Source organism: Mus musculus, chromosome 14, assembly GCF_000001635.26.
Source record: "Mus musculus strain C57BL/6J chromosome 14, GRCm38.p6 C57BL/6J".
NCBI classification, from domain to species: Eukaryota; Metazoa; Chordata; class Mammalia; order Rodentia; family Muridae; genus Mus; species Mus musculus.
In genome coordinates, this window is record NC_000080.6 from 69679389 (window position 1) to 69695912 (window position 16524).

At 47.9% G+C, this 16524-nt stretch overlaps 1 protein-coding gene and 1 non-coding gene across 6 annotated transcripts in view; both read left to right on the forward strand.

Moving 5' to 3' along the window:
• Positions 1-16446, forward strand: part of Loxl2 (lysyl oxidase-like 2) — an 87143-nt gene extending 70697 nt beyond the window's left edge. For all 5 annotated transcript variants that reach the window (XM_006519745.2, XM_006519744.3, XM_006519747.2 and 2 more), the window contains exons 10-14: positions 2707-2950; positions 9640-9755; positions 10746-10882; positions 12926-13037; positions 13652-16446. In XM_006519745.2, the coding sequence (XP_006519808.1) occupies positions 2707-2950; positions 9640-9755; positions 10746-10882; positions 12926-13037; positions 13652-13731 (689 nt within the window). In that variant the 3' untranslated portion in view covers positions 13732-16446. The remainder of the gene's footprint in view (positions 1-2706; positions 2951-9639; positions 9756-10745; positions 10883-12925; positions 13038-13651) is intronic.
• Mir6950 (microRNA 6950) lies at positions 12860-12932 on the forward strand. The gene has a single exon (NR_105915.1). It is a non-coding gene; the product is annotated as a microRNA 6950 (primary transcript).
• Positions 16447-16524: the final 78 nt, after the last annotated feature.

The following is a 16524-nucleotide window of genomic DNA, read 5'->3' on the forward strand; positions in this document are numbered from 1 at the left end:
TGCACAGTTAAGAAAGACTTCACTGGGGAAGTTAGTTTTTATTTGTTTCCTCTTTGAACTTGAGGAAGCAAAACTCCAGACCATACTCTCTTGAGACAATTACTTGCGCTCTAGTTCCACTCCTGTTACTGAGATAAGTATCCTGATGAAAAGTAACACAGGAGAAGAGGGTTTATTTGGTTCATAATTCCAGTTTATATGTTATTATTGTAGGAAAGTCAAGGCAAGAGCTTAAAGCATCACATCCATGGTCAAGAAAGACAAAAGTACCTTCATTGCCTTGCTTGCTCTCTGCCAACCCTTTCTACTCTCATACAGCCCTACCTAGGGAATGGTGCCGCCCATCACAGGCTGGACCAACTGGCAATAAGACAATGCTCACTGGCCAATCTGATCTAGGAAACCCCTCAGCTGAGACTCCCTTCTCCAGTGATTCTAGGTTCTGTCAAACTATTCATTAAGATTCACCAGCATCACAACATGCAGCTGTCAGAAAACTGAAATCAGGGATTTCTGTATCTGTCGGAAATCAGCCCTAGAGGACCAGTCTTCTTAAACCTTTCCACTCAAAACACCCGAGACAGTTTTATATGACTTTAACTACAGAGGTCTATAAATAGGTACACAAATCAAACCTTTGCTGGTTATAAATCACAAATTTATTATACAAGAGTTCTTTTGTATGCATATAACTTTTTCATTTGTTAAGGATTAAATCAAGTTTGGGTCGCTAGGGTTTCTATTGCTATGACCAAAAGCAACTTGAGGAGGGAGGGGTTTATTTCACTTAAAGGTTTCCTACCATCACTGAGGAAAAGAAGGTAGGCCAAAAACTCAGGGCAGGGACCTGGAGGCAAGACTTGAAGCAGAGGCCGTGGAGAGGGGCCTACTTACTGACTTGCTCTTCATGGCTTGGTCAACCTGCTTTCTTATAGCACGCAGGACCACCTGCCCTGGGATGGCACCACTCTCAAGGAACTGGGTGGACCCTCCCACGTTAATTATAAGTCAAGAAGTACACCCACCACAGGCTTGCCCACGGGCCAATCTGGTAGGGGCATTTTCTTAGTTGAAGTTCCCTCTTCCAAAAGGACTCTAGTGTGTGTCAAGTTAACAGAAAAACTAGCTAACACATATACTAATAAAATGGGTGCACTGTTTATTTTTGCATAAAGAAATAAATCTTGATGAATAAGAGTTGACCAGTACCTTGATATATAATTATTGATGCTAAGAATGCCATTTGCATAAATACAAAATACAGAACAACAGAAGTATGTTTAGAGCCATCTCGGAGATGATTGGAAATCTGTCCTTATCTCAAACCAAAGTTCCTTTAACACTGTTTTAAAAATTAAATTCAAGTCAGCATCTCAAGCAACATGTTTGAAATAGAACATTCTAACACAGTACAATTAAGGACATGCTGATGTGACATTTACAAATAGAAAAATATTAAAAGTCTTTGTTCCTGTCATTGAACCATGTTTCTACAAGAACAGAAAACTTATGTATAGCAAAAGCACTGTAACTCATAACATATGGAAATCTTGAATATGCACCAAGGTATTTCAAGCTGTGTTGCCTATGTGACATATACAATGTTGTATGTTCAAAACCGAGGCTGTCATCACAATACAACATGGGTTTCTAGCAAGAAACACCTCAGCCTCGTTGTACATTTGATTTTTTTAATTAATTTCCAGACATTGTGTGTTCAGAAACCTTTTACTGTTCCCAAAATTTTCAAGACCCCCACATTCACTTACACAGCTTTGTATGGGGTCTCAACCCACAGTTTCTAGAGCTAGGCCTCAGATGTTGTTGTGAAATGTTCTCTGACATGGATGCTTTAAGCACATGCTTTTTAGGAGGCCTGCAGTTCACATTTGTAGAAAGAGGTTCCCTGCCCCCCCCCCCCCAACACGGGCAACATCCTTTCTGCACAAGCTCTGTGCCACACTGTAAGGAAAGGAAAGGAATAAAACTCTGAGAAGCCACCTTGGCAATATGCATCAAAGCCTTAAAAATCAGGCAGTTCTTTCTCCATGAAACTTCTCTGCTAGAAATTCATCTATGCTAGAGATACAGTCTAAAGAAGAGAAAAGCACATACACAAATATAAACACACACACACACACAATTTAGGTCCGGATTGACTATAGGATATTGATCACAGGCTTGTCATTAATTTAAAAAGATTTCCAAGCATCCAAGGTATAGCAACCCTAAAAGATAGAAGTTGGTGGTGAAGGAAATATTACAGAACCATAAAATAAATGTCGCAATGTTCAGACATCAACAATAAAGGTACATTTTAAGGGGGACAGCATTAGTAGACCATAAATCTGCATGCATACTAGAAGAGATAGAATCAGACCATGGGTGAGCAGTGTCTCCCTTCGAGGCTGTTTTTCTGCTCTTTATCATGGAACATCTGAGGGGTCCTTGAAAATAGAGAGAATGGTCTGAGGAGCCCTTGGGTGCCTATCACCCACTATGTGTCAGTATCTTGCCCACCCACACTGGTAACTGAAGGGGAGTGTTAAGAAGACTTCCGGCAAAATGAAAGTGTAATTGGGGGTGACATGAAGGTAGCATGGGGAGCCCTAGGCCAGCTCCAGAAGGGCATGTAAAACGAGGGCACTTTTCTCAGGGGTGCCCTCGGAAGGGGTTTCCTCTTTGACCCATGTCTGTCTTCTGCAGCTGCACCTGACCTGGTGCTTAATGCTGAGATTGTCCAGCAGACTGCCTACCTGGAGGACAGGCCCATGTCCTTGCTGCAGTGTGCCATGGAGGAGAACTGCCTCTCCGCCTCCGCTGTGCACACCGACCCCACCAGAGGCCACCGGCGCCTTTTACGCTTCTCCTCCCAGATCCACAACAATGGCCAGTCTGACTTCCGCCCCAAGAATGGCCGCCATGCGTGGATTTGGCACGACTGCCACAGGTAAGTCACCTGTCTCTTGGTTAGTCAGTTACCCAGCCTGGTGTTCCAGCTCAGGAAGGCACTGACCCATGATCTAGGCAAAAGATTAGTCTGCACCTCTGGAAGCCATTCTCCACCCCCAGCTCACTGGCTGCCCCTCCCCCTTTTGCTGAGTCCCTGCCTCTTGGCTCCAGTGCTTTTGATCCTAGGAGACATGGCGATTGATCAGAGTGCCAGTGCCTTCCAGGGACCTTGTCGGCAGCTTCCAAGTGCATGCACAATACATTTGTGCTCTACAGGGAATGTTCGCCTATACAGTCTTGAACCCTGTGTCCATATAGAAATATATTTTGCATGCTAATATGAGATTATTTTTAGGTTAACATTTAAAGTTAGCCTCCAAAGCAGTGGGTCCCACGATGGCATTTGTATTCACACGGTCACACTTTTAATGCTCCCTCCCCCCGCTGCCACTGCACATCTCCCTTGGGCCTCCTGTTTTACTTAGTATTTTTTGATATCTCTAGCAAGACAGGAGGTATGGAGAGAGGAACTCCAGGACTCAGAGTCATGAGACCTGGTGTAAGCCTGCTAATCCACTGACCAACAACAACCTGACAGTAAGGCCAACTGGGTCACATTGCCTGGGAGTTCTGGGCTCCCTTCCAGCTTGTCTGTGGCTGGGATGCAGGTGCTGCGAAGACAGGATCAGGACAGTAGAATAGAGGGAAATCCTACAGCCAATCCCACCATGGCCCATGGATGCTCTCTGGACCTCCTCTCTCCTTTTTTTCCTTTGCTCTTCTTGACTTGAATCGGATTCAGATATTTTGTTCTCGGTCTGGGCAAGTAGAGGACACTGCTTGCACATGGTTGGAAAAGCAGCTGCCATTCCTTGCACCAGGAATCCCTCTTCTAGAGGTCCGCAAACTTCTAATAGATCCTCTTCTCTGGACTCAAATAATCCATCTGTAACAGGAAATGTTTGCACTAGATTACTGCCTTTCAGAGCCAGGCCCTTGGACTGCGTATCTGCCAGCACAGTGAGAACCTGGGCATGCTCAGTGCCAGAGCTGGCTGCAGACTGTTGAACCCATATGCATTTCAGTAGGACCCCCAGAGGTCTGCACATCAGAGCCCACGGTGCTCCATCTAGGCTTCCATCCAGATCTAACACTGTAATGACGTCAGAGGCAGTTGCAGTCCCATTTGGCCCTTCCCGGTAACAGGTCATTGAATTCCAAGATGACGTAAGAAGTTTCAGTTCAGAGGTCTCAGGCTGACCCGTCAGCTCTAAACTGAACTGCTTTCCCTATTGGCTCTTCCAGACTTTTACCAGGTGCCTCCTTATGTTTGCTTCTTCTTTGAGCCATAAACTATAATCTTCTCACACTTAAATCAGTCTGTGAATAATAAAGTTATACAACCTATTCAAAAAGAAAACGCTATGATCCCTTGTAGGCTTCCGGTTTTCCTTTGAAACAACTAGCTGAATGTTAATATGCTAAAGTCCAAAGAATCACTTGTCTTTGCCACGGTCTAACTTGGAGTATAATTAAAGTCTTGACAGTCTCAATGCCTGGGTTCTCATGTAGTGAGAAACCAGGACAGCAAGAGGCCGATGCAGCCTATGGGTCTATAAGTGGAAGGTAATTATATCCCAGGCTTGCATATGGTGGCCCACCCAAGATTACATGGTAGGAGCATCCAAGTGCCATATGCTTACCCTCAGAGTCATCAGTGTGTGCTCTAAGAATAGTCATATGGTGACATCATGGCAACGTTGCGATCTGGAGACCCAGGGACATTGATACACACACACACACACACACACACACACACACACACACACACACACACATACACACCATCTCAAACTTTTCCTGTGGTCTCTTTTTTCCTTTGCCTACAAATATTCCTGTTAACATTTGGAAGAAGATGGAGAAGAACATGAGCTAGGCATGTGACCCTTCAGGCACCCCTGGTTTCTTGACAACTGGACATGGGGGGGAGGAACACCCTCAAGGTTGTTTTCTCACATGCACTGTGCCCTTGGTCAGTGATCAAGGCACTCTCTTCTGTCCTTGTGCCCAGGGACTGGCTCATATCTTCTTAACTAACATAGCATGACACAGTTTTGGAGTGAGTCAGTTAGACACAGGTATCTAACTATGACCGTAAGATCCAAGGAACTTCATGAGACACAGCACATACATACTCTCGGTCCCCAGAGCTCTAGGTCAGTCCTCTAGGCTCACTGGGCTTGTTTTGCTGCATTTTCTGAGACTGTGGTGTCCCTATCTAGCCAAAGTTGTCCTTGAACTCCTGCTCCTCCTGCTCCCAATTCCACAGTGCTGGGATTATAGTCCTGAGACGCTCTGCTGGGCCCTCTCCACGCTCATTGGGAAGACCTTTCAGGGAGCTGCCTTTGGCTCAGTTGGGTCTCTTGCAGAGGAGAGCTGGCCTGCCCTTCCTCAACTCAAGAAACTTGTTTCTGAAAGAATCAGCATTCCATTTCAGCAGGTTTTACAGGCATTCTGAAGCCACGAATGGAGCCAAGCAGGAAAGGCCTGGCTCAGATTAATGGGAATGGGGAAACAGCCACTTCCACATTAATTAATGCTACCAGGAGGAGCAGAGCTCTGCTCTTGAAGACCCTAAGCTGAATCACAAAGATTAGCACTCTCGAAGGTTTATACCATCCAGACACAGAGGGATGGCATCTGTGGTGTCCTCTTAGATGCATTTATTGTGTCCTTGTGACTTCGGAGGCCTCAATGCAGTCAGCTATATCCCAGGGGGTTGCCCTTCCCTCCTTGGGAAACTGAGGTAGAGTGGAGGGAGCTGGAGAAGCAGGAGAGTGGGCCCCAGCATAGGCTATATCCCCCGGAGTCAGAGACTGAAGGGTCAGTCCAGCCTGTCTGCCTTTCCCGTGGCCTAGTTGCCCCTGACGACACCCGGTCAGAATCCACAGATGTAGTGAGGTCTCTGAACCAATTGGAGGTCTCTCAGTAAGCCTGACACAGGTGGATGGCAAGCTAGATCCCGCAGAAGGCCCCGGGCCTTTATGGCCGTCCGTAATAGGACTGGAAAATACGGGGAGACTCTCTGAAGTGAAGACAAGAATTTTCTCTATCTATACTAACAGTGTATCAAAATATGTACAGTTTCCTCTGAACACACTGTGTCTGTCTTCCATCAACATTTTCAGTCAGCATGACATATTCCAAGAGGAATGCCAGGTCTCAGGACACGGAGCCCTGGAGTCCTACAATAAAGGGCAACTTTGATTTTACCTAGATTACAAGGACTTCAAAAGCTGTGCATGGGAGCCCATGCCTGTAATTCCAGCATTCAGTAGTCAATTCAGGACAATGAATCTGAGGCCACATAGTAAGTCCAAGGCCAACTTGAATTAGGCTATCCCTGTGTCAAGGAAAACAAGGGCTGGTGATAGCTCGGTGGTAGAGCACCTAGTATTCCTAGCATCACAGGAGGGGAAGTCAAACAAACAAATATAAGAACTCTATCAAGCACCAACCCACACTCCCCTTTTTAGTATTCTGAGATTTCTTCCCAAGTTTGCAATTTCCAGTGCCCACCGCAGGGCTCTGTCTACCCTCAGACTCTGAGCTGATTAATAAGGGGCCAGTGTGGTGCCCCCTCTTTTTCTCTCTTGCCTTCCCAGCTCCCATCTGGTGTCTCGTGACTGGAAGGCTAGACAGCTCCTGTTTCTACCTCAGATCAGCTAGGAGGGACATATGGCCTCCAAGAGTGTCCAAGAGCTAAAGCAGACACTCTCCAGGTCAGAGGTCAGCAAGAAGCAGTGGGCCATGAAGCCCATGGTTTCCTCCCCAGGACTCATTCCCAGGAGGACAACTGAAGCTATCGAAGACTAAAATCCAAACCAAAGGCGGTCTGACTTCAGGAGGCCGCTTCACAGCAGGCCGTCTGTGGCTCCATCTGAATCCTGTTTAGACAACGGGAGCATAAATGCGCTTCCCTGCAATCTTTCCAGCCGCTCAGCAAGTCACATAAGCCCCTCTCTGAGGGAGCAGACATTTTTCATACCGTGAGTCAGACGCTTGTCTCATCCGCTCCCTGTGGGGAGCCAAAATAGACTCCCTCAAAGTCATCGTTCCATCTGCTACAAAATGCTCCTTGTAAGGGCTGTCCGCTGGCCCTGGCCCAGCACCGCTTTACCCACAAACATGAATGACCTGGGGAAGTCCAACTTAGCAACTTCTGACGTTATTTATATAGCACGAACAAACATGGGAGAAAGAAGAGAACCTCTAATTTCCTCTCTGGAAACCCTTTGCAGCGTCTGCTTCCCTCCTCCACACGTGGTAGAGGAAGCTCCAGGCTACTACACCAATAGTCAGGCTGGGTGACAGGACCCCAGGAACACTGACTACTGCAGCAGTGACTGCAGATGTGGGGAGCAGTTGTCCAGTGGCCATTGTGTGGGCTCTTTGAAGTCTGTCTTTTATTTGTTTTTCTGATCCAGGGTCCCATGTACCTGGGTTGGCCTCAAACTCATCTAGACAACTGAGGACGGCCATGAATTTCTGCTCCTCTTGCCTCCACTGCACAGGCCACCATGCCTGGTTTTTGTGGTACTAGGATGGAACCAAAGGCTTCCTGCATGTTAGGCCAGCATTCCAACAACTGAGCTGCATCTACAGCTCTGTGTCATTTATCTTATTTGGTCCCCACCCCAGAAGTTGGCAATAATAGTCTTGCTTTACCAAAGAGGGAACTTGGGATAGGCATAAATCAAACCAGAGCTTCTGCCCCCACAGTGCCTTGGTCTTAAGGGTCTCCCTTGACTAAATGTCCCTGCAGTGGTGGAGACTGGTGTGTTAGAATAGCTGCAGGTATAACACACACATGGCAGGTGGAGATGGGGCTAAAGCCAGCCTGAGATCTTCTGTCCTGGGCCTGCATAATGGATGACTCTAGAAAACCCTCGGCTACCCTCAGTACCACAGTTCCCTTGTTAGTCCTGAACCAGATGTGTCACGCTTTAGGACATCTGTTCCCAATTTCTCTCAAGTGATGGCATGGACCATCGTAAACAATCAGCCAGGGGAACTGTACCCGGCTCGTACAAGCGCCCCCTCAACTAGCTCCCTTCTACAAAGGACCCCAGAGATTTGCTTTCCTAAGCTGCTTTCCACATCCCTCCCTGAGAACCACCCACTCTCCACCCCAGAAACCGTCTAGTCCGTATCCTTCCCTTTCCTGTTTGATTTGCTCAATTTGAGGAGCATGGGCCTTGCTGCGCCTCTCCCAGGCCAGAGTGCTCATGTATCACGTGTGTCCTTCTTTGGGAGCATGGCCTGTTTCTTAGTGACTCTTGTTTCTCTGTAATTGCTACCCCGCCCTTCCCATTTTTATCTTCTTCCTTCTTTCTATATTCATACTTTTTAAAAAAATATGATCTTAAAAAAATAATAATAACCAAGGAAACTAATCTGGAAAAGTTTGTCTAGCTTAAACTTCGGATCGTTCAAAGCCCTGGAGTCCAAGGGCAGCAGGTGGTAGCACATCTGTGTGGGGACAAGCGCACTTGAAACCAGGAAGCAGAGAAAGAAAGAAAGAAAGAAAGAAAGAAAGAAAGAAAGAAAGAAAGAAAGAAAGGAAGGAAGGAAGGAAGAAGGAGGGAGGGAGGGAGGAAGGAAGGAAGGAAGGAAGGAAGGAAGGAAGGAAGGAAGGAAGGAAGGAAGGAAGGAAGGGAAGGAAGGAAGGAAGGAAGGAAGGAAGGAAGGAAGAAGGAAGGAGGGAGGGAGGGAGGAAGGAAGGAAGGAAGGAAGGAAGGAAGGAAGGAAGGAAGGAAAGAAAGGAAGGAAGGAAGGAAGGAAGGAAGGAAGGAAGGAAGGAAGAAGGAGGGAGGGAGGGAGGGAGGGAGGGAGGAAGGAAGGAAGGAAGGAAGGAAGGAAGGAAGGAAGGAAGGAAGGAAGGAAAGAAAGGAAGGAAGGAAGGAAGGAAGGAAGGAAGGAAGGAAGGAAGGAAGAAGGAGGGAGGGAGGGAGGGAGGGAGGAAGGAAGGAAGGAAGGAAGGAAGGAAAGAAAGAAAGAAAGAAAGAAAGAAAGAAAGAAAGAAAGAAAGAAAGAAAGATAGAAAGAAAGACAGAAAGAAAGGCAGGCAGGCAGAGAATATGGTCCTGAAATCCCCTTTGAGGGCATGTTCCCAGTTACCTAAGACTGTCCCTCCTTGGCTGCACCTCTGAATAGTCCATAGTGTCGCAATAGCGCCCCTACAGGAAAGAAGATCTTAATGCATGGGCACTTGTCAGATCTACAGCAAATCTGGAGAAAGACTGCATGTGGGAATGGGCTGAGAGCCAGTGGGTATTATGGAACATCCCTGCGTGTTACGAAGTTTATTTTCTTGGGCTGATTGAATGCCAGACACTGGGCTGTCAGCTGGACTCACTGACACCACAACACCCCACGCATTAAGTAAGGTCATTGCCACACTGCCACAGGGGATCAGGATGTGGCGAAGGGCCTGACAGCCCTGCCCGGAAGTTGTTCTCTTTAATTTGGCCTTCCCTTCTCTCCTGTCCTTCCTCACCCCTCTCCCTGCCACACTTGACCCCTGCTGCCTTGAGGTCCTCCCAGAAGCTAATCATCGGCTAGGAAGCTGCTTACAGGCAGCCATGGTTCCAGACACTGACATTTGGCCCTGTTTCTGGCTCCCAGGCACTACCACAGCATGGAAGTCTTCACTTACTATGACCTGCTGAGCCTCAACGGCACCAAGGTGGCTGAGGGCCACAAGGCCAGCTTCTGCCTGGAGGACACTGAGTGTGAGGGAGGTATGTCTGAAGGGGGAAGCTTGTGGCTTCACAGAACTTTGATCACTCCCACTGGATTGAACATGGTCCATCTGGATGGGGGGCCACACCCAATAACTCTATGTTACTTGGCCACTACTGGGTGTCCATGTGCCCTTTTTTTTTTCTTTTTGTCAACTCTTGAGGCCTTCTATGGCAACAGATTGAGGTGGGAAAAAATGGTTCTAAAATGATCTGTCCCCCTGAGCAATTCTTACTAGCAGGGAGAGGTCTATGTGGCTTCCAGGGGAGGTCTGCTCACTTGGCCTTGACTCACACGCCTCCCAGTCTGCTTGCCACGGACCATTCTTTCTGGGTGTCCCAATACCAAGCTCTTCCCCTCTAACAGCCTATAGAGGCCTGTGATGTACCCAACTTCTCTCCCTGACACCCCCCCCATCCCCCGCACACACCATTCTGCTTCTACTTTAGCTAGGGCATCACACCTTATTGTAACTGTCTGGCTTGCCACTCTGACAAACCAAGGGACAGACATTTGTCCTCTACCTATTGCCCACATGAGATTCTAGATGCCAGCATGGGCCTATAAAATCACATAGAAAAGAGGTTTTGAATGCCTGCTGTGTGCAGACAATCTGTAAGGGACCAAGAAGGCAGATCCCATAGTCCAATTGCCAGTGGTCTAGAGAAGAAAGGTGACCTCATCATAAGATAAACAATACACACAGATCACCACGACACTCATCCCTACCCCAAGGCTAAGGATTTCACAGAAATGCCAGCATAGCGCAGATTGGTCAGGGAGTACTTTGTGTAGGAAAGGACCTTGAGTCAGACTTGGGGGATGCTGGTATATAGATAGGGTATCGAGTAAGGAGGTTCCACTGAAATGAGAAGGTATCAGAACCCCATATGAGAAGGATAGGATAGATCAGGGTGGAAGGCTTGGGGATTAGAAGAGGAGGTGGGATCCGTAGTCAAGCGGTGATGTGCTTCTCTGCCCACCTACAGACATTCAGAAGAGTTACGAGTGTGCCAACTTTGGAGAACAAGGCATCACCATGGGCTGCTGGGACATGTACCGTCATGACATTGACTGCCAGTGGATAGACATCACCGATGTGCCCCCTGGAGACTACCTGTTCCAGGTGAGGTGTGCAGAACCCAGGGCTTCTGGGAGGAGGGGAAACAGCTTCCCCTAGCCTCCTTCCTGTGGGTGTCCAGAAACAAGACTCATGAGGTCAGGCAGGGTGCCACACTCAGAGGCCATCCTCTCTGTCAAGCAATGTTCATGAGGCACGTGGGCCTGAGGGACACTGAGTCTGCAGGGCATGCTGGGAACCCATGGTGCAACCCAAGATACAGAGACAGTCGTGCACAGTTCAGTTAACCTCGGGAGCCAGAAATCAAAATGTATCAGTGAGCTGATTTAGACTTTGAGTCAGGAGTTGGTTCTTTGGCCTCTGAGGCAACCCACATCTCCAGCTTCCCTTCACCCACTATCCTGATTTCTTCTAGTCTTCTCACCTTGCTTTGGTCTGTTCTGTTGAGGCTGAAAGCAATTGCATCATCCTGGGATGGTGTGATTTTTTTTTTCCTTCCTTGGGAGGATCTGCAAAAGGATCTTTCTCCATGCACATAAATGAATCTGTAAGGCTAGAAAGTCAAACTAAGGACAAGCTGGCCAGGAGACTATTTTGTGAGGCCTTCTAAAAACCCTGGCTAGAGGCAGAGCCATGGAGCCCTGGCTTCCACCTTCCTGCAGACAGTGGTGGCCATGTGGCAGGGTAGATGCACTGTACCCCAGTGTTCTCCTGGCACCCGGCTGCATTCCTGCCTACAGAGGACTCATTTCCACATAGCCTCACACGTCGCGCTTCCTGCCCGCTTGCCCTGTCTGATGGCAAAGTGTGTGACTAGAAATGGGTCACTCTGCCTTGAAAGCATTCCTAGTGGGGCGTTCAGCCAGCCCATGGTCTAGCCCACAGTCTCTACTGCTCCACACTCCCCTGAAGAGCCGACACCTGCAGAGAAGTAACCACAGGGTCCTGGGCATCATCAGCTCGAAAAGTCAGACAGCCAAGCACTTTCCAACCACAAGTCGAGCCCAGAACCACAGCTGGCCCGGGAGCAGAGCTCTCTTATTTAACAAATGGACTTCCATGGCTATGGCTATGTAGACAGTGCTTGGTGGCTTATGTTGGCAGCTTGCTGTCCCTAGGCAGGTAAATGTGTATCGTCATATGTGCTGAAAGTGCTTAAAGGTCTCTGATAGCCCAGGTTGACCTTTGCTCAGGCAGTGCATTGACCCACTGACTCTCCCAGTGAGGGGACACTGTTAGTATATTCAGGTCGTCACAGCCAGACAAATGCAGGCCACAAGTGTCTAGGTGGTGTTCTTGTCCCCTACCAGCAGATGGATGGATCTGGAGGTATGCCCAAGTTTCTAATGACACAGAGCTATGGATGACCTAGACTATAAGTCAACAGGACACAAGAGCTAGCCTCTGTGACAGACTGTAAGGACTGGAAGAGGACTCCAGAAGGGAAGAAGTGGCCAGGGGTACACAGACTCAGAGGCAGGAATAGATGGAAAGATAGGTTTCTGGCGGTCTTTGCTTTGTCCACTCTAAGTTCAGAGACTTCAATCCTCTTCCCTCATATGCTCCTGAGCTTTGGAATCGTGGGCCTGAGTGTAGGGAAAACTATGAAAATCACATAGTTCACCCTAGCCCTTGCTCCTGCATGGGCCACACCCACCCTGAGAGCCTGACTTGAGCCCAGGTTGTACTCTGATGTGCTCATGTGCATCCTTCAGGAATGCTAGAATAACAGGAAGCTGCCTGGACCTCAGTGTGGGTGGTACCGTTCACCTCACATTGAATGGGTGGGGCTGGAGAGACAACTAAGATTTAGGGAGAAGAGAGACCAAGGGAAAATCAGGTCACCCCAGAAAGGGACATTTAACAGTTTGTTGGCACAAACTGGACTTGGCACATATCCTGGGCAAATTGTGGTTAGCAGGCCAGGCACAGGCTTTGCAGAGGGGCCCCTAACTGGCCAGGATACAGCATCAGACCCAGCTAGCTTCATTTTGCCCCAGCTTTTCTTAGGGAAGACCCAGGCTCTGTCCTGGAGTGGAGGACAGTCAGAAAGGCAGTTGTAGCATTCTCTGTCTTGATCCTCTCCAGGTTGTCATTAACCCCAACTATGAAGTGCCAGAATCAGATTTCTCTAACAACATCATGAAGTGCAGGAGCCGCTATGATGGCTACCGCATCTGGATGTACAACTGTCACGTAGGTAAGTTCCCTCAGCAGCCCCACCCTCCTCCAGAGGCTAGGACGCAGGACACAGCTGCCCTACTTTCTCCGGGGCCAGAGGCAGCTAATCTGGGAGCCACTGGGAATGGAGCCAGCATCAAATTCCTAGCTCAGAAAGCAAACCAGAGATGCATGAAGGCCTGGGTGGGGATTGGGTGTTCACAGCCAGCCCTGGCCAAGGAGAGAGGGTGGTGCAAGACTGGCTGGCCTAGCAAGAGCAGACCCCGGGTCTATATAAGGGCTGGAACTAAGGACATCAACCCACCACTCGTGTGACCACAACTATGTGGGCATCAGCAGTTCCTGGACTCTGAGTATTGGGTTTTTCTGTGAACCACCCTCCTGCCTAGTCACCAATAAAGAGGTTTTTCCTTGGGGAACAAGGAGAAAAGCAGCTTTTGTCCCTGTTGGTATATGACAGGCCTCATCCCTGATAGCAGTGAAAACTGAAGGCACAGTATCTATTTAAACACTCTCTGAACTTTGGCAAGGTACCTGTTTCGTGCCTAGCCCTAGCACTCACCAGTACCACACTGAGAGGGAGCCACAGCTGAGAGTGTACTGAATTCCATCTCCCTGACCCCTGCCTTCCAGGTGGAGCCTTCAGTGAGGAGACAGAACAGAAGTTCGAACACTTCAGTGGACTTCTAAATAACCAGCTCTCTGTACAGTAAAGAAGATCCTGGGCCAGGCATGATGGCTCATGCCTGTAATCCCTGCACTCATGCTGAGGCAGGAGGATTGCCACAAGATTTCCACTCTGGACATTAAACCAAGCTTCAGTTTCAAAAGAAATGAATGAAAGAAAGGAAGGAAGGAAGGAAGGAAGGAAGGAAGGAAGGAAGGAAGGAAGGAAGAAAGGGGAAAGGGAAAGGGAAGAAAAATGACTTAATGGTCACTTACTGACTCCTGGGGGAATACTGATTACCACCTCTTTTCTAGCCAGATCCAGCTGAGAAGAAAGGTGCTCATTCACTCCCCAGACACTGCCGTGTGTCCCTGTCCTGAGGCCTTAGGGGCAGGGCTCGGGCACATGGCCATGGAAACTTGATGACAAGCTTAGAGCAGCTTATCCCATCCGAGCTTTGGCATGTCCCAAGTGTGACATCATCTGTGCTCTGCACAGAGGGGCCGTTTTCTTCTGGGAACACAGCAGGCATGAACTCAGCAACTGCAGAGGTGATCGGGCTGAACTCCGTTTTTCCCCTTCTTAGGTCATTTCTGGAAAACTTGAATATCAAGACCTCTGTATTAAGTTTGTTTGGTTTTTTGTTTTGTTTTGTTTTGTTTTTTCTTCTCATTGTACAAACTGCTTGGCAAAATCAACTTGAAGAAGGAAGGCTTTATGTGAGCTCGTGGTTTGAGGAACCAATCTGTAGTGGCAAAGAAAGTATGACAGCAGGAGCGTGAGGTGTCTGGTTCCAAAACTCAGTTATGGAGCTGAGGATGACCTTGGACCTCTGAGCCTCCCTCCCGCTTTCAACTCCAGAGTGCTGGGATCAAACCCAGGACTGCACACTTGTAAGGCAACATGCTCTCTATCGGTTGTAGCTGCTTTCTGAGCACTTACCCTTCTCTGCTGCTCTAAACCTGTACGTGATCTTTGCCTTACCGATCCGCACATTTTTCTGTCTCTGTGCTCCACTTGCTCATTGTCACTGTGGGTCTGAGTAAGAGCAGTGACCAGAAATGCATAGCACAGCCTGAATGCTACCCTGTCTTAAAATGTTCTCTGCCAAGCAAATGTGTCCATTACTCTTGAGTTAAGACTCACTCGAGTGCTCAGAACACAGGCAGGATGCAGCTGGATTCTTGCCAGGGTGTAACCTGATTGGCTTCTAGCTCAGTTTCAGATAGATAGTCCTTGGTTACCACTAAAACCTCAGGTACCAGGCCTCCACTCTCCACGTTCCACTTGGCGCTCTGGTCTTCCAAACTCCCACCACAATAACCCATTCAGTTCTGTTCTCTAAAAGCGCTCTAGGGCTTCTGGACCCAAAGTTCTAAGTTCTTCCAGATTCTCCCCCCAAGCCAACCCCCAAAGCTCAAGAACTCCACGACCATGCTTCTGACCTCAGTGATCAGTGACAGCTCTAGTCTTCTGTATTATACTTGACAAAAACAACTTAAGGGAAGGCTACTTTTGGCTTACAGTTCGAGAGTTCAGTCCCTCACAGCGGGTAAAGCATGGCGGCAGGAGCAGCTGGTCATGTGGCATCCACAGTCAGGAAGCAGAATGACGAATGCAGGTGCTCAACTTGCTCTCACCTTTATATTCAGCCTACAACCCCAGCTCATGGAATGGTGCTACTGGTGTCTAGGGTGGGCCTTCCCTCTTGTGTTAAACCTCTTCTGGAGACACCCCTATAGACCCACCCAGGGGTGTTTCCATAGTGGTTCTAAATCCCAGCTAGCTGATAATCAAGGTTATCTATAACAACCTCTTGCAGTTAAACCCACGTCTGTATTCCATGCAATTATAGCCACGACTTAAAGTACAATAGCAAGGCATACATCCCAAGGCTCCAAGGGATGGCTGAAGACTTGGATGGTTCTGGGACAGGATAGGAAGAGAAAGTCATGGGGGAACAACATGCAAGGGGCTCTTCACCTCAGAGCCTGGCTTATGCCAGCTGAGACTCCCAACACAGATAGCATTGTGAATGGTGCTAATATAGGGTCAGTATTCATTTTGCATATTTATATACAATTATAGATATACAAGTATAGATATTTCAAGTAAGAATATTAAAATAGCAAGGAATGATGATTAAGGCTGAAGTGTAAATGGCCTTTTTCCTTTCCTGGCTGTAGACATACAATTCCCTACAACTTTGCCAGAAACCCCACTTACTAAAAGGCATATCTCAAGACCCCTATGCTGGCCCAATGTTTTCATCTTATCAGGGCGCAGTCCTATCCAAGGTACCTCTGGAGCCACCTTATAATCTTACTATCAAAAGGGGGAAGGGGGGGTGGGACTTAGAAACCAATCGAGCAACACCAAAGGCTTCGGGACTCCTGTGTGTAGCTAGTTATTAAGACACTTAAGAACTCTCGTCCTGGGGCTGGTGAGATGGCTCAGTGGGTAAGAGCACCCGACTGCTCTTCCGAAGGTCTAGAGTTCAAATCCCAGCAACCACATGGTGGCTCACAACCATCTGTAATGAGATCTGACTCCCTCTTCTGGTGTGTCTGAAGACAGCTACAGTGTACTTACATATAATAAATAAATAAATCTTTAAAAAAAAAAAAAGAACTCTCGTCCTTGGAGAAGCCCACAGCCCAGCTCTCTGGTGTGTCTTACTCTTTCCCTGAGCACCTCTTAACCCCTGTAACTTAAATTTATATTTAAAATATTTTAAATAAACGTTTAACTCTCTGCTTTATTCTGGCTCGTCTCGGATTTCTTCTTTGCAGCAAAGTCAGAAAGGATCCTGAGGTCCCTAAGGGGGAAAGGGACTTCA